At 43.7% G+C, this 25,202-nt stretch overlaps 1 protein-coding gene across 2 annotated transcripts; it reads left to right on the forward strand.

The window, feature by feature from the left end:
• Positions 1–4,319: 4,319 nt before the first annotated feature.
• Positions 4,320–24,992, forward strand: MDM4 (MDM4, p53 regulator). Of its 2 annotated transcripts, none has more exons than XM_026864120.1 (11): positions 4,320–4,339; positions 6,235–6,341; positions 8,975–9,049; positions 10,473–10,606; positions 11,047–11,096; positions 13,954–14,015; positions 14,789–14,885; positions 16,263–16,423; positions 16,956–17,090; positions 17,824–17,904; positions 19,689–24,992. In XM_026864120.1, the coding sequence occupies exons 2-11, from the start codon at positions 6,267–6,269 to the stop codon at positions 20,241–20,243; spliced, it is 1,425 nt and encodes a 474-aa protein (XP_026719921.1). In that variant the 5' UTR covers positions 4,320–4,339; positions 6,235–6,266; the 3' UTR covers positions 20,244–24,992. The 2 variants fall into 2 exon arrangements, with proteins under 2 accessions (XP_026719921.1, XP_026719922.1); XM_026864121.1 differs by lacking the exon at positions 4,320–4,339 and adding an exon at positions 6,044–6,064.
• The last annotated feature ends 210 nt before the right edge of the window (positions 24,993–25,202 follow it).

Here is a 25,202-nt window from a genome sequence, read left to right on the forward strand (position 1 = left end):
CCCCTTCTCACCGCCGCGGTGCCGTGGGATGGGGCCTGGGGGAGTGGGAGCTTCGCTCTTGGCTTCGGACCCCGAGGGCTTGTGCGTGGGCATTTATAGGCGGAGGGGCGGATACTGTGTCTTATCTTGAAAGTATTTCTGATTGAAAATGATCTTCACGGGCAGAGAGGAGAAAAAAAAAAAAAAATCGCGTTAAAACCAAGAGCCAAACTTTCCCGTTTGACTGAAGAAATCGTGTTTCAGTGGCATCATCCTGCTGAGTACAGCGGTGCTGTGCACCATGTGTTGTGCTGGAAGCACAGCAAGGGCTCTGTGAGGTCACGCTCCGAGAGCCCTGCCACTGCCTTTCAGAAACATGCTTCCGAACTTTACCTGTTGTTTTAATTATATTTCCTGCTGAACACCTTGAAGGACAGCCTGCTGTTGTCTGACGGCTTATGGTTTGCAGTTAGCTGATGCTTATACCGTCTGTTCCAGTAATAAAAGGAGATGCAACAAGTGTTTCGGCATTATTGCATCTTTTGCAGAGCACGCTTTTGTTTACTTTCTAATCAGCGTACCTGATAGTTTTCTGCAGCATTGATAACTTTTAAAGTTTCGGAGAAGTGTGGAAGGGGCCTGACTACAGCAGAGAGCTGACTGGGACTGTTTGTTGCTGTGTGTCATCTTTTACACCATGATTTTAACCTTAAACGGTGCCGTGCTTTTCTAGGGCAAAACAGTGCCCGAGGCTGTGCAGTTTAACGGTTGGAAGTAGCTGCTCTGCTGGGTACAATACTAACAATAAGGAAGTATTTTCAGGGAGGGATTAGTATCTTAAAGATCAGCTGTTTAACGAGCGTTTCACACCCGTTAAACAGATGGATTTTAAAAGATGATCCCTAGTTTCTAGGCTGATCAGTTTTGACGCGTGCTGCCTGGGGTAGTGCAGAATTGCAGTCCCTGATGCTCACTGGGTTAGAAAGAGCTGAAACAAACTTACAGCTACCTAAGACTTAAATTTGACAGAAGCAGAGTTTCATAGACGCAAATGATGAACTTTTGGAGAAGATCTAACAAGTGAGATTGAAAGAGCCACTGAAATACGAACCCAGTGCTGTTCTAAGAACTTGAATTTGTTTCTGCTCTGGTTCATTTAACGCTCTCCAGCAGCCCCAGGTTACTGGGGAGGTGGCCCTACTCCAAGCAGGGCGGTGTCGACTGTTTCTGCCAGGTAGGTCAGGGGCCAAGCACCACCCTGCGTTACACCTATTGCTAGGAGACTGCGTGGGAAATGTCCTGATCGAAAAGGGTTAAAACTCTCATCCCAAGTGCCTGCTTCTTCAGAAGTGCGCTGTGGACCTTGCATGGCAAACAGCTGTGTAATAATAGGACTTGGAGCGAATGCCTGTATATTTAGGAGCTGTGCAAAAGCACCTAAGATGTTCACCAGTCCGCAGACCAGCAAGTGGAGCTTCACGCAGCTAGTCCTGCTGTGATTAAAATAAGAGCTTTTTTTTTTTTTCTGCTGTGAAAAAATAGGTGATTATTAGCTTCAGTTTGACTCATAAGTTCTAAAGTACTGGGCTCAGCACTGAAGAGACAGGGACAGTCAGCATGGTTATACAGCCCTTACCTGGTGAAGAAGCTTGTTTTTGTGATCTAACGACTTCTTGCTCCATGGTTGAATGTGTTAAAATAGTGATACTGGTTTGATATTCCCTTACAGAAGTATCTGCTGTTGGTAAAACTGACCCCAAGAAAAGCCCAAGTTAGTCTGTTGAAACAGAGGTAAATAGAAACCAGGGGGTGTCCGTTGGGGACATCACCAGCAACAAATACTGTCAGCCAACAGCTGATTTAGGGAGATTTGCCAGTGTGCTTTTTTTTTTTTTAATTGAAACTATCAGTTTTGTTCTTCCTCCTACTTAACATGTTTTGCAATAAAAAGTGTTGCATAACGTTTGTAGAACATTTGTTAACTGCTAACGTTGATCTCAGGTTGGCTAATTTTGGTGCGTTACTGGCAGGCCTGTGGGGAGCAGCACACAGCTTGTGGCAGATGCATTGCGTTAGAGACAAAACTCATACCAGGTGAAATTCAGAATGAAAATGTTTGTTGTATTAGAAGGTCTGGATTTTACTCCAGAGCAGCTGCCAAAAAGGAACTCTCTAAAATCAGTGTTTCGGCTAAATGTTAACAATAGTAGCCTTGCCTTTTGCTGCCATAAGTAATGCATTGTAGGACTTCTCTGTAGTGAAGTTACGCTTTTCTCTGGATACTTGTCCTAGCAGAGGATATTTTTCCTGATTGAATGCCAAGTCAATATCAAGGCAATGAATTAGAGCACTTAACTGAGCACAGAACAGCAAAAATTGAAGTCAAGCAGTCTCTATAAAGTGTGAAATGTGTTAAATCATGTAATTCACAGCTCAGTTATCTTTCCTGCTGCTGCCACTTCCCAGCCAGAAGCCCCCCGAGTAACCAGCCAACACTTGCCAGGTCTCCTGAAGTAAAATCGGGAGGAGGCAGCTCTTGGGAGGTGGCAGTGGAAGAGCAGCTTGGATGTTCCCTGGGCTGGCATTGCGCAGCTCTCAAAGGACGTGTACGGACTTGTTGGGAACAGCGGTGGCATCAGGTGAAATGTACGGCCCAAAGCAAGGTGGAAGCCCTGGGGCAGCATCGATGGAGCTAAGGATGTAGTAAGGTGTGGTTTGCAGGGAGGAGTAGTGGTGGTGCTGTCCCAGGCCGGGTGAGATAGGTGGGCAGGAAGACTTGCAGGCATGAAAATTCACAGGCACTTCCACAGATAGGTACAAACGTAATGAGTTCAGAATCATTTGTCAGATTAGTGCTTGTTTAAAGCCTCCTTTCTAGGGCTGCTCTCTACATGATACTGCAGGTTTGTGTTCAGTAGAAATTTTATTTGAAAGCATGAAAAAAGGATGATGCTGAGGGCAAGACTTAAACGTCAGACCTTAACCCACCGTTGAGGTGAGCCGTTGCACTCACAGATACACCGAACAAGGTCTAGTTTACACTCCCTGCTGTGTTTTTGCTTTGCACAGGAGTTAGAAACTGTATTCTTTCCTTAAAAGGAGACTTTACAACAAAAAGTGAACTTGAATTGGAAGTTTAGCTTCAGCTTTTCAGACACTGCTGTCAAACGTCGGTGCACTGTATGCTTGCACTCTCTTCTAGATCCATTAATAAGATCTTTTGTCTCAAGCCTTTTTTTTTTTAAGCATCAAAAGCTGGGGGGGGTGGGGTATAATTTCTTAAGAAAAGCAACTTTTACTCACAAAACATGCAGATTACTTGTTCCTGTAGCGTGCGTGACCATATAAAGTGTTCAAGTGGAAATAAAAATGGTTAGTTCATGACTCTCTTGTGATTCATGGCTTCCTCAGAGTCATTACTCTGGCCCAGTGTCATTTTTTTATATATGAAGCTCCAGAGGTATAGCGGGGAACAGCAGTAACTTTCGCTGGTGCTTTGTTTGGTTGGCTGCAAATTAGTTTAGACACTTCAGGGTTGCGAGGTAAAATGGTTGGCATAAAATAGGTGGGAAAACAGTTGCAGGGGGAAGTTGAATAGGGCTCACACTGAGCAAAAAGCTTCTCGGTTCTCCAGGAATTTCCACCATTTGGGTTTCTGGCCAGCCTCTCTACAGAGGGTGGTAAAATAAGTGAGATTTTTCTGTCTTGGCAGGACAATGACTGGTGGCTGCCTCCATAAATCTTGTGGGTATCTGCAGCCTGGACATGTTCTAGAGCTTGCATGCTTGTGAAGGTAGCATTGAGTAATCCCAGAATCAATTTATAATCAAAGGAAGTTGGGATTACTAAGAATCAAATTTACTAGAAATGTGATTTATCTGTGAAGATGGGAGGCAAGGCACTAACTTGCCTGCCTTTCTCTAATAAACCCAGAATTAAAACAATTGAAGTGATCTTTAGTTGATTCTCTTAACCCAGGACTAGCAGGATCCCTTTCCAGGAATGCAGGGTGGAGAGGAAATCCACTGCTATCTCCCTTTTTGACTGTTTATCACATCAACTCAAGCTCTTATCACAAGCTGATGTATTTAGTGACTCCCTCTCCTGACTAAATAAATTGGCGGCAGGAGCGGTTTTTGAAAGAGCGACTCAGAGCCCAGAGCATCAGCAGGACTGGGAGCCCAGCCAGGCGTGGCAGAGCTCCTGGGGAGGCTTCACTGAGCACCCCCGGGGCTGCTGGAGCTGCTCTTGAGCACAAGGACCCCCAGAATCTTCTTGGCAGGAGCAGAGGGACTCTCTGGGAAACCGAGGTGGCAGCTGGCCCATCCTACTGATACTCCTTTAGCAGTGAAGTTCAAGGGTGGTAAGTTTGTCTGGAGCTAGTACAAAGTACAGCTCTGCTTACAAAGTGTAAAGGATCCTGTGGGCAGTTCGTGTTGCAGTGTGCTTGGCGTTATCAAGTAGAAAACTGAGTTAAATTTTAAGATTCTGATAACATGGAACTGGGTTTAGCTGTTGTAGTCACTTATTTTGAGTTACTACCGAGATCTGGTCACTATGTCATTTACCAAACTGTAATAAGCAAGTTTTCCTAAGTATTTAGAGATATTTTTTGATCTTTGAGAATGATTTTATTCCTGATAGCACCTTACTTCAGATAAATGTAACTCTGTAAGAACTTTCAGAAGCCTCTAACAAAATAATTTTAAATCCCTTTTATTAGATGGGGCAGGGGAGGGATAGGGGTTGAATGGTTACCAGTGGTCAGTAACCTGAATTGGTGCTAAAGCTCAGATTTTTGCCCTTACTGAGGTTTCTGCACTGCCTGCTAGATAGATGTTCAGCCTGTTTTGTCTACATTTGAAATGTTTGGTTACATTCCTCGGGGATAAGTCTGGTTATTTTGCTAGCGTTCACTTTTTAATATAATCATACTGACTCACATTCCTTATAACTGATGTAGTAGTAACAAATTCATGTACTGTATCTGGAAAATTCTGTGAAATAATTTAGGTATTGCTTTGAAAGTTTTTTAGCTTCGCGTTTTCAAATAGAATTTAAAACTACTGCATGGGTTAGAAGTTGACACTTCTTCCAGATTCCAGTGAAAACTTTCCCAAAGTTGACTCTGAGGAGGGAAGTTCAGGAGCCAGTCTTTCTACTTCATCTCATGTTCTAGCCTTAAGTTTACAAAAATGGCAGTTGCTGAACTTGTTTCAGTATTGCCTACAGAAATGCAACCAGATTCACACTGAAATGGAGATTTTATTGTAACTAGGTCCAGGGACACACACAACGATTTTACAGGTATATTGAACTGAGCTTTAGTGCTGAGACTAATGAGGACTTAAGTTCCTTGTCCAGCAGGTTCAAATTACTACTTTTTTTTTTTTTTCCCAGTGGCTTGATAATTTACACCACCCTTTGTCTTTATATTTAAAGAAGTTTTCAAACCTGTTGTGTGGGGCAGATTAAACTGAATTGTGCTGTGAACATGAGTCATTACAGATTATTCTGCATAAGAAGCTGTGCTCTTTGGGTGGATACTGAAACTGGTAGGGCTTGACAAATTCAAATCGCTGCAGGACTTCCCCTTTTGTTCCTTTCCAGGAAAGGATCGTTTCACCTCCTTACTCCATAATGCCGTTAAAATTAGTTAATTTAGAGCCTGCATCTAGTCATTTGGGATGAAGGCTGCAGCAGCTTTTGGCAGGTTTTCAGCTCTTGGATAAGGTGGGGAATGTGTTAATCATTGCCATCAGCACTGACTGCTCTTCCTTTTGGGTTACCAGGGGGGTTATTGTCCTGTGAAGATTTCCATTGTGGTTGATGGTGACTCAGCTTCTATTTCCCCACCTCTGACTCAAGGACTTCACCATGTTAAGAGTTTACCAGGGGCCCGATGGAGGCTGGCAGGTCCCCAAGTTCCTCCTCACCGCGTTGTGCCGCTTCAGAGACGGGCAGAGCCAAAAGCATCCTCAGTGCCACAGCGGGTCTGTCCCAGTTCTCACACGGCTCTTTGTCAGGCACTGGGCATCTGGATGCAGCTTGGGTAGGACAAAGCAGACCCGTTTGGACAGAGAGGGTGAGCTTTGGACAAAGCAGGTGACATTAGCATTATACAGCAGTCAGTTAAGATATGCATGCAGGGCTAATTTTAAACGCTGGTTTCCTGAAGCTTCTAAGAAGTGGAAGTAGTTAAACTCAAGACCAGGTTTCTCAGTTTAACTGGTACATGAACCTTCTCATTTATAGGTTTGTGCTGTAAACAGCTAATCACTGCCACAATGACATCTTCAAGCTCTGCCCAGCATCCACCAGCTGAGAACGCCTGCAGAACCGCACTCAGACAAGTTAACCAGGTAATTCTCCCACTTACCTTCCCTGCTTTTTCCTCGCTAAAGGAGTGATTTCTTCCATCAAATCAAAGCTCTCCAAGCACATTTAAGTAAGAAGAATTTAGCCTAATGGAGTAGGGCTTTTATCCTGAGTTGTGTTAGCTTTCACTATCAGTTCAATGGTTTATGAATGTTTTAAGGGGGAGGAGGGGAAAAAGCAGTTAAAACTAGCCACACAAGAAACTGTATAATGCACATTGTGTAGTGTAAATTTTTGTACTGGACCTGTACTTGAAGTTTTCCACGTACAGCATTCCTCCTAGTGCTGGACTCTGACTTGTATCAAAGCTTTTAAGCTTGTATGCTGAACTCTGTCTAGTCAATAATGCATCCCCGTTCCTTTTTTGGAGTCAGTTTACGTACGTATTGAACGTGTTGTTCTCCCCTTATCAACTATTTCTAGAATGTCCCTGGAACAAAAGGTAGTTGTAGCTGCCAGCCAAGGCCAACATGGCCTGTGTGTGGTTTGAGTATGGCTCAATACCATGTTGACAGCCAGTCGCAGAAGAGACATTTGCGAACAATAACAGTAGAAATCTAGTCTAAAAAAAAAATCAGAAAGGTTTCTCTAAGCCAGGCATCCAGAGCCAATCCATTGTAAAAAGCATCTCCACAGTATGAGGGGATGGGGCAGGAGTAGAAATAAGCTGATGGGAAGCTGAGCGAGCCTCCTGTTTGAGGCTTACTTTAGAAGCTTTGAAATGTAGCCAAGTTCTGTACAGAGCTGATGTATATGCTTATTTATTTGATTCACTCTGCATTAAAAAAAAAAAAAGTAAATAGGCTCTGATATTAGTAGCAAAATATTGTCAACACTCAGTGTCCTAAGCAGTGTGGAATAAACACTTCCATTTTGGCTGTACTGTGGTAGCTAGGGGCCCATTTTAAAATAATCACGCTGACTAGGTTACTTCTTTAATCAGAGAGAGCTGTATAAGAAGTTACTTCAAAATCCATTTGAGAGTGGTCATTAGAGAAATGAATGAATGTAAACACATAATTTCATCTTATTAAAAAACCATGTGCTGATACAAGCACTTATTTCAGTTGTGCTGAGCTTTTTTGTAGTGAAAAGGCTGTTTTTGAGAAAGAGACTCGGGGCTGGACATGAGCTGTTCTGTTCGAGCTTGAAAATGCTTTTAACAAACATAATAATGAGAAAACAGGCAGACCAGACATGTTCAGAGGTGGGTTTTTTTGCAATATTAGAAAACAGCGGAACAAATACCAAGGTACTGGTGGTAGCTGAGTGATAAACTACATTAATGACAAGCAACGAAAACCTGCTCTTCTTCCTTACCTTGAGTAGGAAAATGGTGCTGCAGCGCAAGCTGTCTCCTGGGGAGATGTTGTAGGGCTGCAACCAGGCTCTGCTTTTTTTTAAGAAGGGAAATGAAGATTGCAATTGCTTTTATATAGGCAGAAAGTAGGGGTGGCTGTGAGACACAGGTGAACCCCCCTAACATTGGTAGGTGAAGGTCTTTACTAGCTAGCACAGATTACATTGCCTTGAGAGGATAAACCTTGTGCAGAGGAAACAGCAGAGCATGTCACGTGCCGAGGACTGGACTTTCTGTCCTGTGACAGACTGAAATACCTCGCTTTATTGGCATCTGATAGACAAGGAGAACAGCAGAAGAGATTCAGTGTGGGAAACGTGCATTCCAATATTGTACACAATTGTGGAGCTTTCAGAGAAGAGTGAGGGCTTGCTGACATTTTTAGGGAACGCAAGGCATCAGATCATGTGGTGGCACTCTCCTAGGAATTGTTAAAAATCTCGTGGAATAGATGAAGTAGCAGCGTAGGGGGGAAGTAGCTATTTAAAACTCGGTGCTGTTTTATATGGCATCATCTATCTCATCTGCTACTCGAAGCTCCTTGGGTGTGTGGGTGAAACTTAAAGGGGTTGTGGAGCAGTTGCATCATTCCCGGGGTGCTTTATATTTTATATAATAAAGATTTTGGTGGATGACTGAGATCCACAGAAAATACAGGTTCTGATCCTTGGTGTTAATTAACTACACCTTGTGTTTAATGCAATCTTATTATTATATGCTTATTCGTGGATCCTAATAAATCTGAGGACTGATCAGAGCAGGCCTGATTTGTTCACTGCACTAATTGAGAAGATTCAGGCCATCTGAATGCACCATCACTGCTCCTGAATACATGACTCAGTACTTTTGGTTGCATGCTGCCTGGGACTGAGTTTCCAGTCTTCCCCTCACAGGATGAATGACATCAAAGTTAATGGGACAGTGTGAGTGATTAAAGCCTTTAGAGCTGACTGCCCAAATTCCTTGGGTTTTTATTTTTTGTCTGGCATTTGAGTCAGAATGACTGTGCTGATTTCCAGTCCTTCTGACTTCTTTTTAAGCGTTTGTCCATGCAGATTACTTGTAAAAAAGAATACCAGCCCTCAGCAGGTTAGCCTGAGGCAAGCGGTGTTTCCCCACGGCCTCCATCTCCAACCAGGGTTGTCAGCTCTGTGCTTGGTGTGAAGCCTTGCACGGCTTGACTTGGGGCAACTTGGGTTTGTCAGCTGTGATCTGCAGGCGTGCATTCAAACAAAACCCTGTGCTTTTGTGTTTTAGCTGCGACCCAAACCGCCGCTTCTGAAGATTCTGCAGGTTGCGGGCGCCCAAGGTGAAACCTTCACGCTAAAGGAGGTGGGCTCAGTTTCTAGGCACTGAAATTGTGCTTGTCCCTGGTTGTTTGGGAGGTGGCTCTTTGTGGGGAAGGGATGGGACTGGCTGTTATTTTTTTTCTGTACTTCTAAACCCTATCTGTGCAAAAGGGATACTTTACCCGTGATTTGATTGATCATAAATTGTCTTGAGATCTCCTGGAGGAATTGGAATATGAGTGTGAAATATTAAAGAGAATTACTTATCCTGGAAAATCAGAAACCTCTATAGAGAAAGGAGAGATGGGATAGCCACATTCCTGAGAGAACGTAGGAGGTACTGTTCAGTTGTCTTGCTCTCTGCTTAGTGCATGCAAGCCTTAAAAATTGGATTCCAGTTGATATTTTTCTTTTAAATTTCCCTTGAAATGGCTTGTCAGCTAAACCTAAGAGACCCTGTGAATTCATTTATTTTAAGATTAAAATGCAATATGTGTACAAGATTAAAAAAATGACACTGACTGTGATTTACAAGAGTATCCTGTCTGCAAAAAATTAAATGCAGTGGTTTTTCATTATGAATGTGTCAAATATTCCAGCAGAGCCCTGTGACTTATTTTAAACACTTATGCATTTAAATAACTTATTTAGCTTCTAAAAATTTTTGCAAAAACAAATTGAATGGTTTAAATGGGAAGAGTTGAGTATTAAATGCAGGTTACTTGTATAGATTAACATTTTAACTCAGTTAAGGCAGGCTCTTCTGCAGCGAATGGAGTACTGATAGCAACTTTTTGGTGACACTGTCAGCCAGGAGAGTTGATTTGGTGGGCAGTGGAGGGGTGGAACCTGCCTGTATTGTGCTTGATGTGCTTTGCTTTTTCCTCTTGTAACTCTGGATTCCTTGCTGTAGCTGGCAGTGTCCCCTATCTCTCAGAGGATGTTTCCTCCCCACCCTTCTTTGTGATACTAATGCACTTATTTTTGCATCTTGCGAACTGAGCGACAGCACTGTAAGTGTGGTCATTCTTTAGTAACAGCTTATTCTCTTCACTGTGTCCACCTTCTGCCTCCTCCACACCTATTTCCTTCTCCTCTTTACTCTAAATGAACAGCAGCAGTCTCCATCTGCAGCCCTCACTGAGGTGAGTGCTGTCCCCCACGTCATGGTTCATTTTAATGTGGGATAGCAGAGCGACTGCTGTTGTCCATCTTCAACTCAGTTTTCCTTCTTGTCGAGGGTTAATAGTTACAAACCTTACAGCAGTATGGCAAAGCATAACTCCCCCTTGGTTGGGAGGCACCGACGAGTTGCAGATGTGCATACAAAGCAGGTACTGTTTGACTTGCACTGTATGTGGGGGGGTAGCAGGAGGCAAGTATCATAAACTAAAGCAAATTTCCAGGGTCTTTGGTGCTTTGGTTTCAACTGCAGACACGGCTAATGGTATGGTATGTGTCCACAGGTCATGCATTACCTAGGACAGTATATAATGGTGAGGCAGCTATATGACAAAAGACAGCAACACATGGTCTATTGTGGAGGCGATCAGCTGGGAGAGCTGCTGGGGCTGGAGAGCTTCTCTGTAAAAGACCCAAGGTAGGAAAAAGTCACCTTTAACGTGTGGTTTCTGAGACAGGAGACTCCTGGTGTCACTTTCTGTTCTCTGTCACATAAACCTCCATGAATACCAAGTGCCCTGCTCAGTGCCTTATTGGTAATGCATTTGACAAGTCTGAGTTGAGCTTCTTTGTTCTGAAAAGCCAGTTCTGAATGGTCCAGGCAGTGAGCTGCTTGAGGTGACATCTTTTTCTCCTTTCTTTTCCTGCATCTTCTCAGGCCCTTGTTCTCATACTTAAGCGAAAAACCACTTCCTTCAGTTAAGTTCTAATCTAGACTTCTCTGTAGCAAGCATTTAGGAGTGGCAGAAAAGCCCCACTGCAGTTCCCCAGTGTGTCTCTGGATAATAAAAAGGGATTTCTGTCCTTGGTTTAAAAGGGTAATGCTGTTTGTATTAACTGTTGCCTTCTTTCCCACAGCCCAGTCTATGACATGTTGAAACGGAACCTGACTGCTGCTGCAATGGCAGGTAGGTTTGTCACAGTATGGGCAAGTATATTCAATGTAGTGTTGATGTAACTTGGGTAAGTAATGATACTCAAGAAAAGAGAAATGTTTCTGAAGTTGGAACAAACTGCTAATGAAGGCTTTGACAAGACAATCTCTTTGAGTATGTGTCTTTCCTGTGTGTCCACCACCATCAGTAGCTGTGATAGGAAATCAGTTAGCTGTTTGAGTAACGTGGCCAAACCTCGGAGCAGCAGAAACGTTGTCTGGAAGCACGTTGACAGAGCTGAATACTGTGGATGTATAAATCAACATGGCTAAAGTATCCCATCCAAATTGTTACTGATTTCTCAGCCTTTTCTCAGTTTCATAGCATGCTGTGACTTCTTGCTCTCACCTCGTTTCATAGTCCTGAGATTGAAGATGAGTGCTGGAAACTCAGCCCAGTTTTGCAAGCCAAAGATGTCTGGGCTTTAATCGAACACTTGAACCTTTAAAGGTCACTGTTACTTTCCCAGCTCATAAGAGAAATCAAATCTATCTACATCAAAAGTCCTTCAGTCATAAACTAAAATTTATTCTTAAATTAATCTCACTTGATGGCTTCCTTGCAGCCAGTTTCCATTGTACAGCTGGTAATCTTAATTTGAAAAAAAGACTGATGAAGCTACAAGTGTGCAAATCATGAGGGACCTGCACCAGGAGCGCTGTGGAGTCTTGTGCCGTACCTTCCTGGGGGTCTCGAAGCAGATAATAATGGACTTAGTTCTCCATAAGGGCTTAGTCTGGTTTTGCACATGTACATAAAAGCTTGTGCGAGTTCAGAAACTGAGAAAACATGGTCCTGAAGTGCTTAGTCCTCTGCTTTGAGCCACGTATTGGTGCCTCTGAGGTCCCCTTTCTCTTTTTATGTAGAAGCATCTTCCTAAGTGGACTCTCTATAAACACGTTACCTACAGAATAACTGTGTGAGTGCTGTTTCCCCCGCTGGTGGTGTCCTGGCCTCTTCCCTGTAGGCAGTGTATGTGGAGAGCAAAGGATCCCAGCGGAACACTCTCCTCTGCTGCCCTGTCCCCTTCTGTTTGGTGTGTGCGTGTGCCTGGGTGTGCGTGTATGGTCCAGTCATGGTGTAACTATTTTTAAACCTGCCAAAGGAAATGCAGTTCCTTTAGGGAGATGATCACTGAGTTATACCACCGTGTCTGCTTGTGTATGTGTGTGACTACGAAACGAAACGAGCTTGGCAGACCAGACCTTTGACAGATGCATAGGAAGGATGACTCTAGGTAGGGTTTTTACCCTTCATCACAACATAGGAATAAGTAGAAGTGCCAGAGGGCTTAAAGAGGTCTTCGTGTTTTGTAATAGCTGCTTGTATTCATTAGCCAAATCGGTGCTTATCAGCACATCATTTTGCACATTATCTCGGCCACTTCTTTTAAGCACACTTGTAGAAAGACAAGTGACTGCAGTACATCTTGATAATGAAGACTAAGCTCTGACATACTGCTCTTTATCAGATGGAGTCCTTGGCCAGCTTTCACTCCCAAGTGTAACTCGCATGAGGTATATTTAGGAATACCTCACTTTATGGACATTTTGTGTAGTATATGTTGGCTTCAAAAAAGGAGCCTTCTGCGAAGTGGAGTGTCTTCTCACACAGTGTTTAAGACTAGTTTCCATTATTTATCAAGTACGAGAAGGGTAAGTCTTCACCTCTTCTAATGGCCCTGCAGAGCCAAAGCAATTAGGGATGAGCCAGTTGGCCTCTCTTTTCCTTCAGATATTAAATAATCAGTGGCTGCAGAAGCCTTAGGGTGATGGAAGGGAAAAACGGAAAGCTCAACTAACATATGGAGGGCAAAGAATATGGGGTAGAGCCATGTCATTTTGTGATCCTGTGTTTTGGTCCGTTTTACGAACCGCTTTGTAGTCTGCTTTTCTGCCTGGAGCAGCAGTTTTCAGTGTCTTCACGTCAGTGCCGTGATTCATGGTGTGAACAGGACTGTTCCTGTCTGCCTGGCATTCTGCAGGGAATTTCTCCCCTAAATTGAAAGGGGAGCAAGCAGGAGCCATCCTTGTATCTTCTGTTCTCTAGCAAGTCATTCTGTCTAAAGGGTAGACTTCCTAAATTCACCTCTCCCATTATGTAGAAAGCTATCTGTTAATTTGATTGGTCTTGCTATTCAGGTTGGCCTTTTAATTAGCTCTTGGGGCCAGTGTAATCATCTGGATTAAATTGTGCTATGGGTGTATACAGTTACCCAGGAAAGAGCTTGCTGTTCATGGAATTTTCCCTTCTTTAGTCTAGTCATTGTTCTTTATGTCCACACCCTTTAAGGAAGGCATTTTTTCTGTCTCAGTCTAAGCTGGAAGAGATGGTCTCCTCAGGTATTTATAAAAATCTTACTCTTCTCAGTTCACTTTCTTCAGCATGGACCTGATCCAGCCTTCAAGTGAGAGTCCCCACGCTCTGCCTCCATGCAGACTTCTTGTGTAAACGACCTAGAGCTTGTGATGCCAGGACAGCTTGTAGGAAGAAAAAAAAACCAAACAACCCAAACCCAAACGATTTTTCACATTGGGAAGAAGGCTCTTACATACTGCGAGGTTTCTTCAAGCTTCATCTCTAAGGAGGCATAGATTCTGTATTCCATAGGCTAATGCCTCCATACCCACCTAGCGAAGCCTAGGGAATACTGGAGTCGTGCCTCTAGGAAATGGCCAGCTCGCTGAGGGAGAAAGGGCTCTGTTTCTCTAAAGGGTTACTTAGAGGTCTGCCAAGCCTGGCTCGTTGGTTGCTTGCTGAAGACCCCTCTGTGTTGTGAGAATGGTTATTACCAGGGAAGGTTTTTTCTTTTGTTTTACCTGCCATCTAGATGCTGCACAGAATCTCGCAAAGGATCAGAGCGTCGATAAGCCAAGCCAAGACCAGCTGAAGGTAAACCCACTGCCTGGTGGTTTCTTTTGTTGTACAGAGTGCCCCTTCTCTGTACCTGTGCATGGTGGACTGCCAGAACTTTGTGCTGCTTGGCTGCCAGGTCCTCACCTTCCTGAAAAGTTCTTGGGAGTCCACAGAGCAGGGACAGAGTGACCCTTCTCTGTTCTCTTCATAACAGAGTACCAGTCTCTGAGCGCGTTTCTCTGGGGTGTAGCACTTCTAGTCCTCAGTTCTTCCAGTGTGCTCTGTATTCTGTGTCTTTCCCTCCTCTCTCCCATCCCCTCTCTGAGTAGGAATTGCCAAATAATTAAGCTTTCTAAAACGTGTGAACAAGTTTTGTGTTTAGTAGGATTGTTTTCAGAAGCTTTCAGGCAGAATCTGAAACCTAGGAAAAATCTTTGTGCATTCAAAACTTGCTTCCAGGTATATTTTAGGATAAGGGTGGTCTGATGTGGGAGGTGTTTGTTCACATTAGGGGCCAGAGAGTCACAGAAATCACAGTTACTGCATTAAAGATGGCAATTTTTGGACTTCTGCCAATCTTAAGGTTTTTCCTAGGTTGCAAGTATATTTTTTTTTTGTGCTGATTACAGATGCATTAGCCTTCCTAAAGGGTTATTAATAGTGTGTAGTTTTTGTTCAGAAACTTTTATTTCTCTTCATAACTTCTTGGTCTTGTACTGCAGCTGGTGACTCGGAATGGAAGTGCTACATCCCCTTGTCCCTATAAGCTCTGATAGACTAACATCTCTTTTTTTCCTTCCTTCATGCAGTTTAGCCAGCAAGAAGGTTCTGACACGGGCGTCATGGAGGGTGAAAGCAATTCTTCTGCTTTGTCTACCTCAGAGCAAAAATGTGAGAATTACGAAGGTGAGTGCCAGCCCTTCTGCAGTAACACAATGTGTCCAGGCTTTTCTGCTCCTTCTCTGGTGTGAGACGTTGAGCTCTGCCTCAGCAAACTGCTGGAGGAGGATGTTGGGAGACTAATAAAAACCTGTTGTGGAATATAATCTTTAAAAATCATCGGTTTATGCTAAAGATTGAGAGAACAGCAAATGTTCTCCAAAGGTATTTTATGATAGACGTGTTTTCAAGCTTGGGTATTTGGTCTCATAAATAAACAAACACTTGGAATAAAATGGCAGGTTAAGCCCCAAAAGCACATCTATCACTGAACAATGCCATGAGAAATCGTACAGACCTTGCTGAAGGGTATTTTAAATGCTGAAATTATACTTGTATCTATTTATCTTCCCAAGGGACTCTCTCCTCTGATTACATAGAACACAGCCTGAGCTGTCTGCAGTCATTACCTGCAAACCAATCAGGGAACTGAATAACAATGACATGTTTTTTTCTATCCAGCTTAAGTGTAGTACAGCTCCTTCATATTTAGACATTTCCTTTGTTTTAATGTCTGGGGATTTCTCGCTGGTTCACTTATATGGATTTCTGATGTTACAGAAGCAATTTTCCTGTTTTTCTACTTTCTATTCTCACGTTGTTCTCATATCAAGGAACCTAATTTGTAAAACCAAATCTTTGCAAGTGTGGGTATTTGCAGATCAAATGAGAGTGGCAGATATTTTCCTGGCTGCATGTACAAAAGAGGTAGAAACAGTCCTTGTCTGTGCCTTTGAAACTCTTGGCACTGAAGAGAGAGAGAGAGAGAGATTCAAGGTTATCTTGAAATTCAGAAGCTGAGTTAAGGATCATAGACTAAACTGCATGGGCTAAAAAGGAGACTGAAGCATGGGGTTACAGAGCATGGATTCTTACCTTCCAGCTTCCTATTTTGAGCCTGGTTTGGGGATTCAGGACCTCCCATCACTGGAAATTTGAACTAAATTCAAACCAGTTCTTTCTGCATCTAAAGTCGCTCAGGAAACCTACTCAGTGTTGACTTGGTTTAGAGTTCTGAAAGAAGTGTTTGTGTTTCTGTATTGAGTCTTAAGGTAAAGCTAAAGAGAACGTGTACTGTTATGGAGGCACCGGGATGCTCCTCTGACCTCTGATGGCTGTGCAGTGACTGTTTTGCCAGGTTCACTTGGGTAGATCCACGAGTACCGACGTGCGGCAGATCTGACATCCCAGCACACTCGTACAAACCCCAAAGCTCTGAGCAGTAACTGGCTGTAAGAAGGAGCAAGAAAAGACTTTTAAAATCGAATGGGGCCAAATTTTTCTCTGCTAGTCTCTTAAATAATGTAGGTGTGGCATGACTTAGATTCTACTTGGCTCTTACAGACAAAGACTTAATAGAAAACCTCTCTAAAAGCAAGAAGCCTAAGCTGGACCTAGTGTTTGAGGAATGGGATGTAGCTGGTCTTCCATGGTGGTTTTTAGGCAACCTCAGAAGCAATTACAAGTCCAGAAGTAATGGATCAACAGATATTCAGACTAACCAGGTGTGTAGACATTTTAAATAGGTGTGCTGTATTCTCTTCCTTTCCTCTTTTGGGTTCCAAGTAAATAAAATATTCTTGTTCTTTTTTTCCCCTTCCCACTCCAGGATTTTCAGCCTCTCCCTTGTGTGTTCCTGTCCCAGCCTTTCACATCAGGTGGTTGGTTACCTTTAGTGTTCTTAAATAAACTAGGTGCTCTCTGAAGGCTGTGTTCAGCCCTTGGAGGTCCTTCTGCACTCCAGAGCATTGGTTGTATTTTCAGGAGTTGCCCCTCTTCTGGGTTGAACGCTATTAACGCGGTGCAGCTGGCTGTAGTGTGGTGGCTGGCTGGTGAGGGGAATGAGCAGAGCGCTGCTTGAGAAAAGTTGGGCGTCTTGTGAGAGTAGTGAGCTGCCCCTTTCTCTCCCAGGGGTGACTGGAGAAGCTGCCCAGGCTGTTAGTGAGGAAAAGGGGAGAGGTGCTCGCTGTGGCGATGGCCGCGGTGCTGCTGCTGCTGCTAACCTGAGCTCTAAGTGGTCTCTTTCTTTTCCAACAGGACATCGACACTGCTGTTGTTTCAGATACTACTGATGACTTGTGGTTCCTCAACGAATCTCCATCGGATCAGAGCAGTGCTGCAGTCAAGGTAGAAGTGGTTGACTGCGAAGAAGTGAAAGAAGATGACAAAAAGGTACCTCTTTGAACAGCCACAGTGCATATGTTCCACCCGCTGGCCTGGTAGAATTGAGCTCATGGTGCTGTGCTGATTTTGAAGGAGCTAAATTTGTAACCATCCAGAGTCTAAACTGTTTAGAAAAGGCTGTCACCATTCCATGCGTGGTGTGATAGCTTTCCTGTGTAGTCAGTCTCCTTGAGTTTTGGTTTAAATGCATGTATTTTCAAAGCACAAAATTAATTTAAAATGAAAACTCTAGCAGCAACTTTACTGTATTTCTAACCAATATCTGTAAGACTCGTAAATGAAAAACTTGAAGAGGAAAATCTCAGTTTATGTTGTTACCATTCAGTGTACGATAGGCTGGCTGGAGTCTGCTAGTGGAGGTGCTAGTGAAATTGGTCACGGGTAATTAATCAAATGTGTGTTAAAATGATTGAGTTCATGATTTCTGGCTTGGAAATTAGTAGGACCACTCAGGTGTGTATCTGTTGATGTTTGTATGATTCTCGTGTGCATCAGAGGGAGGTATGAGTTGACCACAGGCAAATACAACTGTAAACCAGCCCAGCAACAGTTGTCAACGTCCTGGAATAGATACAGTGCATAAAATGGCTCTTCATGCACTTGTAGAAATGACTTAATTATCATGGCAATTATATAGTCATTTTAGGTTTGGTGCACAGTGCCAGGCACTTCAGAAACAGAGATTATTGTGCCCCTCTAACAACATTTCCACTCTTTCCAGGTAACAGAGGATGAATGTGTGCATGACTTGGAGGATTCTCAGTGCTTAAGTGACGACACAGATATAGAAGCTGCATCTGAGGTAGGAATCCTTCAGGTCAGCGTTCCTGCCTTGGAGCGTGCTGCATCCTAGCTGTAGTTGGAAAAACTCGTCCTACAGTTACTACTGGATCTGGTAGGAGAAGCTGATTCTTGTAAGGGTTTCAGAGGCCAAAAAAGGGGAAAAAATCGAGCCAAAAAAGCTTTTTTTTTTTTTTTAACCTATCTGAAGGAGTGTAGAGAAGTTGGCTTGACCTGGTCTGGCCCTGACCCCTCAGGGCTCTGATAAATTCTAAACTGGATGGGCAGTGAGTGCTGACAGCCCTTGAATGCTCTGACCTGCCCAGCTCAAAAACACCGACTTTCTCTCCGGGCCACAGGGCAGTCCTGGAACTTTCATGATTTTGGCCACTTTTTATGGCAATGTGAGAGAATTTATATGTTTTTTAGCTAAGAGGGTTTTTTGACCAGGAGATCAGGCTCCTTTTTTTCTACATTGTTCATCCCTTTTGTGCCCAGGTAACGTAATGTCAGCGTGGGCATCCGCTGGCGTTTTACTCATGATTTAAGTTGTCCCTTCACACACCCAGGAAGAGGATGAAGATTAGGCTCTCAGTTTACAGCATGGTCAGTCTAATGCTATGTGCAGTTAGTATTAGCGATATCCATGCATGTTTTAACTCAGTATTGTCCTCTGAAAGGAAAGCTGGAGTACAGTCCTTTGCAGAGATTGGGAAATCTAAAGTAGGCTCTTTGTAATCACTGAAGTGCTCATACTCAAAAAAAAAAAAACCCCAACCCTTGTTAGTGGAAATTTCTGTATCAGGATCAGGGTTCCACTGAGTCCTCAGTGTCCAGGCCAACTCTGAAGCTGTCACTTGTTTTGTGGTGGTCTCTGGGATGAGAAGAAAATCCACTTCAGAGATGCTTGTATGGCCTTTGTCAGGAGGAGAGCCTGTCTGCCTGCTGGTATAACCTCATTGCCCTTGCAGTGCCTCTAAGGACAGACCACAGCTCTTTTCCCTGTTTAAATGAAAAAACAAGTTGGAAGGAAAGTAAGCAGTAGTTACTGGGTTGTCACCCCTCCCCACTACCTCATTCCTCTTCTGAATTCCCTCATGATGGATGTGGAGGGACATGAAATTTGTGTTCTTTCATCTGTCCTTTTTGTCTCCCAGGCCTGCAGGCTGCCTTTTGAGGTTTTGTTGTAAGTCACTGAAAGTGTATCGTGATACTCTTTGCAGCTGATGACACCAAAATTTTTTTAGCATAATATTCTAGACTCTGCATCCTTGACAAATTAAGATGTCCCTGGCACTGGACAGCTGAATCATATAGCTCTGAACTTGGGCAGCTCTTGCCCTTGCTGTGTGGGGTAATCAAGTAAGTTGCTATTAGTTGTGCAGATTGAACAGATGCTAAGTGATTAGTGAGTCTGGGAGATACATTCCTGACTGATTCCAGGAGCTCTACCCTTGAATTTAGAGTGAGATACTGAAAATTCAATAAAAATTCAATAAAAATTCAAGCACAGCTTGAGAACATTGTATTCTTCCAGAGTGCTGAAGGCTGAGAGGAAAGAAGGACAGATTTTAATGCTTAAGAGATCTGCATCTGTAAAATGCACAGGGGTGGTAAAATTCTCTTTAGGCTTTCTGAGGTGCTGATAAGCAAACTAGCAGTCACGCATTCACCAGCTTATACTCGGTAATAAACGTCCTTTTTTTGATGAAGTTTCTTTGCTGCTTTTCCTATGTAGAGGAAACAAGTTGTATGCAAGAATACGCTAACTTGGTGCTGTTTTTGTCTGCCTCAATCATTCCTCAGGACTGCTGGCAATGCACCAAATGCAAGAAATTTAACTCTCCAGGCAAACGGTACTGTTACCGCTGCTGGGCCTTACGGAAAGACTGGTACTCAGATTGTCCCAAACTGGCTCATTCTCTTTCTCTGTCCAACATTGATGCTATGCAAAACAAAAATGATGATGAAGGGATCGATGTCCCAGACTGCCGGAGGACTATTTCTGCTCCAGTCGGCCAACCCAAAGACCTGTACGTGGTAGAAAACAAATCCCATGTAGATCCCTGCAGCTCTATTGAGTCTTTGGATTTGGCACGAGAATGTGAAAGCAAGAAGTCCCTGTTGCATTTCGCTGAGCATAAAAAGGAGGAAGAAATACAATCTTTAGAGAGTATTAAAAAATTACTAAATCCTTGCTTCTTATGCCATCACAGACCACGGGATGGGAATATTGTCCATGGAAGGACTGCTCACCTTGTGGCCTGTTTCAAATGTGCAAAGATGCTGAAGAAAAAGAGATCACCTTGCCCGGTGTGCAGGAAGGAGATTGAGATGGTGATCAGGATCTTTATGGGGTAGTTGTGCCAGTTCAGGCCTTCTCCACCAAAAGATAGCACAAAGATTTTCTTGCACTCGCACCCTAACTTCAGAGCTCGGCCAGTGAATACCAAAGAGAAACAAGATTCAAATCTGAGCAAGAACACTGAGGAATCTTCTGCAATAAATTTTCAATGTCCGTCTGAATTAAAGCCCACAGGGAGCAGGGAGTGACTGGCACGTTGGCATCAATGCCCCAGCTTTGAAATTGTCTAAATTTAATATTTTCAGCCCAGTGGTGTCACTAGGATTCGCTGTTCTGACAACTGGTCCTTGAAGAAAAGAAGTTTTGGAAAGAGTTTATAATTTTGGCTGTTGGAATGGTGATCTCCAATAAGTCAAACCCTGTGCAATGCCTTCTGAGGGGGAAGTCTGCATCTGAGATAGATATATATAGATATATATAGATATATATAGATATATATAGATATATATAGATATATACACAGGACTGGGAAAGAGGGTGGGAGGGAGGGGTAGACAGAGGACTTTGCAATTTAGATAAGCCATTTTTCCAAGGATCAGCTCTCCTGAGGACGGTGAGAAGTAAATAACCTGGCTTCTGATTTTGTTTGTTTGTTTGTTTAATGTAGATTTATTAGATAAAGTAAAGGTCCTCTTGCTCCCAGACTTGAAATAAATTCTCCCAAATTTTAATCCATAGCTATCTCAGGTCACATATCAAACTGCAAAAGAATAGGGTGTTATATATACTTCGCTTTGTTATTGGATCTTCTAATTTCTCTAGATTCTTTTTTCCATTTTAGTACAGTTCTGTGTTCTCTTGCATGGCTTTGTGGAGGCCCGTCCAGCTTTAGCTCAGTATCTGTGCCAGCTGGATTAAATTATTATAACAGCTCTGTGCATGCTTCGGGATGTTCTCATAGCTCTGTGCTTACAGCACCATTGCAGCTTCTACCTGCCTCATGTCATGAGGCCAGCCTAGATAGAAGATGCTCACTTTAGAGTGTAGCATGGCTTTAAAGGCAGGATATGGGCCTTTGAGGGAAAAAATTAAGTCCCGTAAAACACCAGTTGCAGCTGGTTAGTCTATGGGCTGTGCTTGGTGTTATTTTTTTTTTCATTTTCTTCACTAATTTTTCTTTCCCTGTGGTTTAATGCTTCAAATCTGTTGGCAGCTTTTATGTTGTCCTTCAGAGCTATGTATGGTTGCTGTAGTGGCTGTTAAAACTCAGCTAGAACTGGCAGTTGGAAAACGTCTAACCCTGTTCCGAGTTCGTAGAGTGTGCTCACATCTTCTCAGCCTTCCTGCTCTCCAGGGTTTGGAGGGCCTGCAGCACGCAGCAGCAGCAATAGTGCCTTCACCTTTCAGGTGTACAGGCATTTGAACTCAATACAGAGTGTAGAATAAACCCTGTTTTGTCATCTTCTCTCTAATTCCCTCTCTAATCTAGAAAGTTACACCTGAATAAAAATAAAAGAGAAGGGAGTGCTCATACCTTGGTGCTTCTCTAGGCTGTTTTCCACACTCCTTGTGCTGGCCCAGCCCGAGCAGGTCAGGTGTGTGCTGGAAGGTCCCAGCAAACTGCAATGTCAAAGGTGTTTTTCTGCCAAGATATCAGAGTAGGTGCTATATGCAGTTGCTGCCTGTCACTGCCAAAAGGCAGATCCACCTTCTGTTTTGCATAGTATTGCAATTATTTCTCTGTTGGCGGTCATTTAGACTATTGTTGTTGGTTGTTATTTACAGTTTGTATTTTAAAAACGGGAGGGTAGTGCACTATCTATAAGTCCATGGGAATCTATCCACATGGAAAAGCTGACTTATTGCTCCCTTAACTAAAAGGGCTGTTAAGTTGCTGGTGATGCACTTTAATCATGCTAAGATCAGCAGCGTCACTGCCTGGAATCACCAAAATGGAGTTCCTGCCAGGTAGTTTCTTCCCTTTTCAGGTAGTTTCTTTCTTTTTAAGGGTCTCGGGCTCAGCAGGGTGCGTTGTGGCACTTTGTGGCACTTCCGAATACTGTGAATTCCCCCTCAAACCGATTGCACCTAAGAACGAAACGTTTTGCTAAAAGCAGTTCTACTGAATTGTTCAGATCCGACCACACTGAAAAGCGTGTAATTTGTGTTGATGACAAAAACAACCCAACCAATAGTCAGGAAATAAGTTCCAGTAATGGGATTGAATATCCCTACCAAAATCCTACGGGGATCTGTACGCAGCTTCTTTTATTAAATGAAAATTGTTGTCAGTGTGGCAGTTTGTGATAAAAAGCAAGTCTGCAAGATAACTTGCAGTGTGACGATCTTTGTGTCTTCTTGTTCCGTATAACCACGGTGTTTACAACGTGCATTTGTCAAGTTTTTCATTCTTTTTTTAACTGAAATAGTTAGTGGACATAAGAGATCCCAGTGTAACAGCTGATTTTCCTTCCTATAGAAGAATAAGCTATGAGCAGCGCAAGCACATTGTGTGTAGCTGTAAGTGCCCAAGTTGTGGCTTGGGCTTGGGGGGGTGGGGGGTGTGGGGAGGGAGTTTTAGTGCAGGAGAAAACCAGAAGAATATTATACTGCTTTAACTTAAATCCAAGCCTGAACGCAGTTTGCCAAGAACTGTTCTTCTGACACTTTTAAGGAAGTGCAGTCTTGAGTTATGGGTTGAAGAACTCGCTCAAAGCACTCGACTACAATACTTACGTTGCAGCACAGATGAGAATTGGCCAGGCAGTGCTATTACTTTCCTTTCCTACGGACATGGCCGTTAACGTGGAGTCCTAATTCAGAAACCCCTGTTTTGGAGGAGCTGAGCATTTACCTGAAATAGTGTGAGCTTTGTCGGTGTCTCGTAGTGGCTGACAGTTCTGTTCTCTTACAGTGGTTTTACTATGAAGTGCAATATGAGAGAAGAGGTCCTTGGTAATCTTTAGCAGTCGTTGCTGCATGGCTGTTAGGAGAAGCATTGAGCGCAGCTGTCTTTCAGTGCCCAGACTAAAAAGGTTTATATGGTTCACTGTTTGGTTGTTTGGGTTTTTTTAATTTTTTTTTTCTCCAGTGACATTGGTTGTGGTTCCTCGGGAACCTGCTGAAGTCACACTGGCACAAGTGTACCTGTAGGTCAGGTTTCATTGACTAGATCCCTCTGCTTTTCAGCCAGAAGTTTTTGGCACCAGTTATCCCCAGAAGCAGCAGATTTCTTTCTTTAGTGGGTATTTAAATACAGTCAGAACCATGATGCTCACAACTGTATAGTCCATTCAGCAACTGTAGTGCTCTGCGGTGTGAAACCATACCTGCACGTGAACTGTAGTGACAACCAGAGGTGCACACGTTGCCTTTACTGCCCAGTATTTCCATTTTAAGTGCCTCTTCTCGGTTACTCAGTGACTCGTTTACTGACACACAGCACATCAGCCTTTTCTTCAGCTCTCTTCAGAAGTCTCAGCGTCCCTCCTCCGCTGAGATGTATTATCGAGCCAGTTTAGCCTAAACAGAGCTGCTACATGAATTACAAAGATCCTTTGGAGCAGCTCCCCAGAGTGCTTATTTCTTCTGAACAGTGAGTGTTTCCACAAAGACTGCGATGAACTTCCTGCCTGTGTTACGTATTGTTTGTGGTGCACGACTGTGGTGGAAACCATAATGTAGCTTGCCAGGGTCTGCTTCATCCTTCTGCATCCAGCATAGATTGTATCTGTTAAGGAGAAGCTGCCCTTGCAGAGAAAAAGTGACTGTTGGACAAACAGGAGTGGAAATGGAGTGGAAACTGGCTCAAAACCCATCAGGGTACCTTGTTTTTTCCTGCTTACACTCTGCCTCTGCTGCCTCTGCTGAGCTTCATCTTCTGGTCCTGGAAGAAAAACCAAAATGCTCTCACTAGAGGCCTTCGGTGAAGGCTGACCCTTTTGGAAGGTGCCAGTGATTGAAGGGAGAGCCAGAGCACTGGTCTCCGTTCTGTCTTTGTAAACTGAGCAAAACCCCTGGAGGCCTGGGCGTCGGGAAGCAGCCCCAGGATCCTTGAGAAGGAAATAACTGTGAGGCTGTTCTGTCAAGGGCAAGAATGAGACCTACAAATGATAACGGGGATGATAAACTGTGCGTTTGGAACAGCTCCAGAAGCACAGGTGACCTTCAGACAGCCACTTCTGTGCTCTGGAAATCCTTCTGCAGCTATCAGTCTACAGTGTCTGGAATTTTCCTTGCTCCTTTGAAAAACAGGCGAGACCCTGCTTGTGGCTACAGGGCAGTGTCTGGCCAGCAGCACCGGTGGGGTTCCCCACCCCCTGGGCTCACCTCGCACCCCTCTGCACCTTACTCTGAGGGATACAGGCAGCTGTTGTGGTTGCAGCCCCGTTTTTCTGTGCTGTTTTTAACCCCGGCGATGTGCACTTGCTGCCCACACATCTGTGGGGATGCCCCGTGCCTGCCCCAGTCGCTGAGCGGGGCTTCAGGACGGTGCAGCCGGCTGAGCTCGGCGATTATCTTCAGAGTCTCCAGCTCCTAGAAAACATAACAGCATCTGAGGATCGCTCTGAGGAGATACTTGAAGAAGGCAGGAACATGTTGTACCTCTGACAAAGATAAAGACTTGCTGTTCTGGAAAGAGTGATTTCCTGCTCCATCTCCCCACCACTTTCCCTGCAGCCCGTTGTTCTCAGATATATTTTTCTTGTTTAGAAAAACTCCACGTCTCGATACACGCCCACACAGTCCCTGCAGTAACGGGCGGGAGCGCTGGCTCAACATCAGTGTGTTTGCACTATTTAAAATAAGGCATGCCTCACAAAATTGATGACCTGTTTTTGTGTCCTGCGCATAATGACTTTAATTAAATTGAGCGCGTTCTATGATAACGTTTGTTTTTTTCATTTGTACTGCTTTTCGGGGGGAAAAAAAAAAAAACAACAACAAAACTTTTAAGTAAAAGCCTGTTACCAGTTAAGCAGCCTGTGATCTTCCTGCAGGTCCACCTTTCCAGA

Source organism: Athene cunicularia (assembly GCF_003259725.1).
Source record: "Athene cunicularia isolate RWA chromosome 26 unlocalized genomic scaffold, athCun1 chr26_part1, whole genome shotgun sequence".
Classification (NCBI taxonomy): Eukaryota; Metazoa; Chordata; class Aves; order Strigiformes; family Strigidae; genus Athene; species Athene cunicularia.

What these genes read in the sequence shown, in the direction of transcription:
- MDM4 (XM_026864120.1), top strand. Translation starts at nt 6,267, where the DNA reads ATGACATCTTCAAGCTCTGCCCAGCATCCACCAGCTGAGAACGCCTGC. An exon ending in TTCTCTGTAAAAGACCCAAG is followed by an intron (nt 10,607 to 11,046) that starts GTAGGAAAAAGT and finishes TCTTTCCCACAG; the next exon opens with CCCAGTCTATGACATGTTGA. An exon ending in CAGATATTCAGACTAACCAG is followed by an intron (nt 16,424 to 16,955) that starts GTGTGTAGACAT and finishes CTTTTCCAACAG; the next exon opens with GACATCGACACTGCTGTTGT.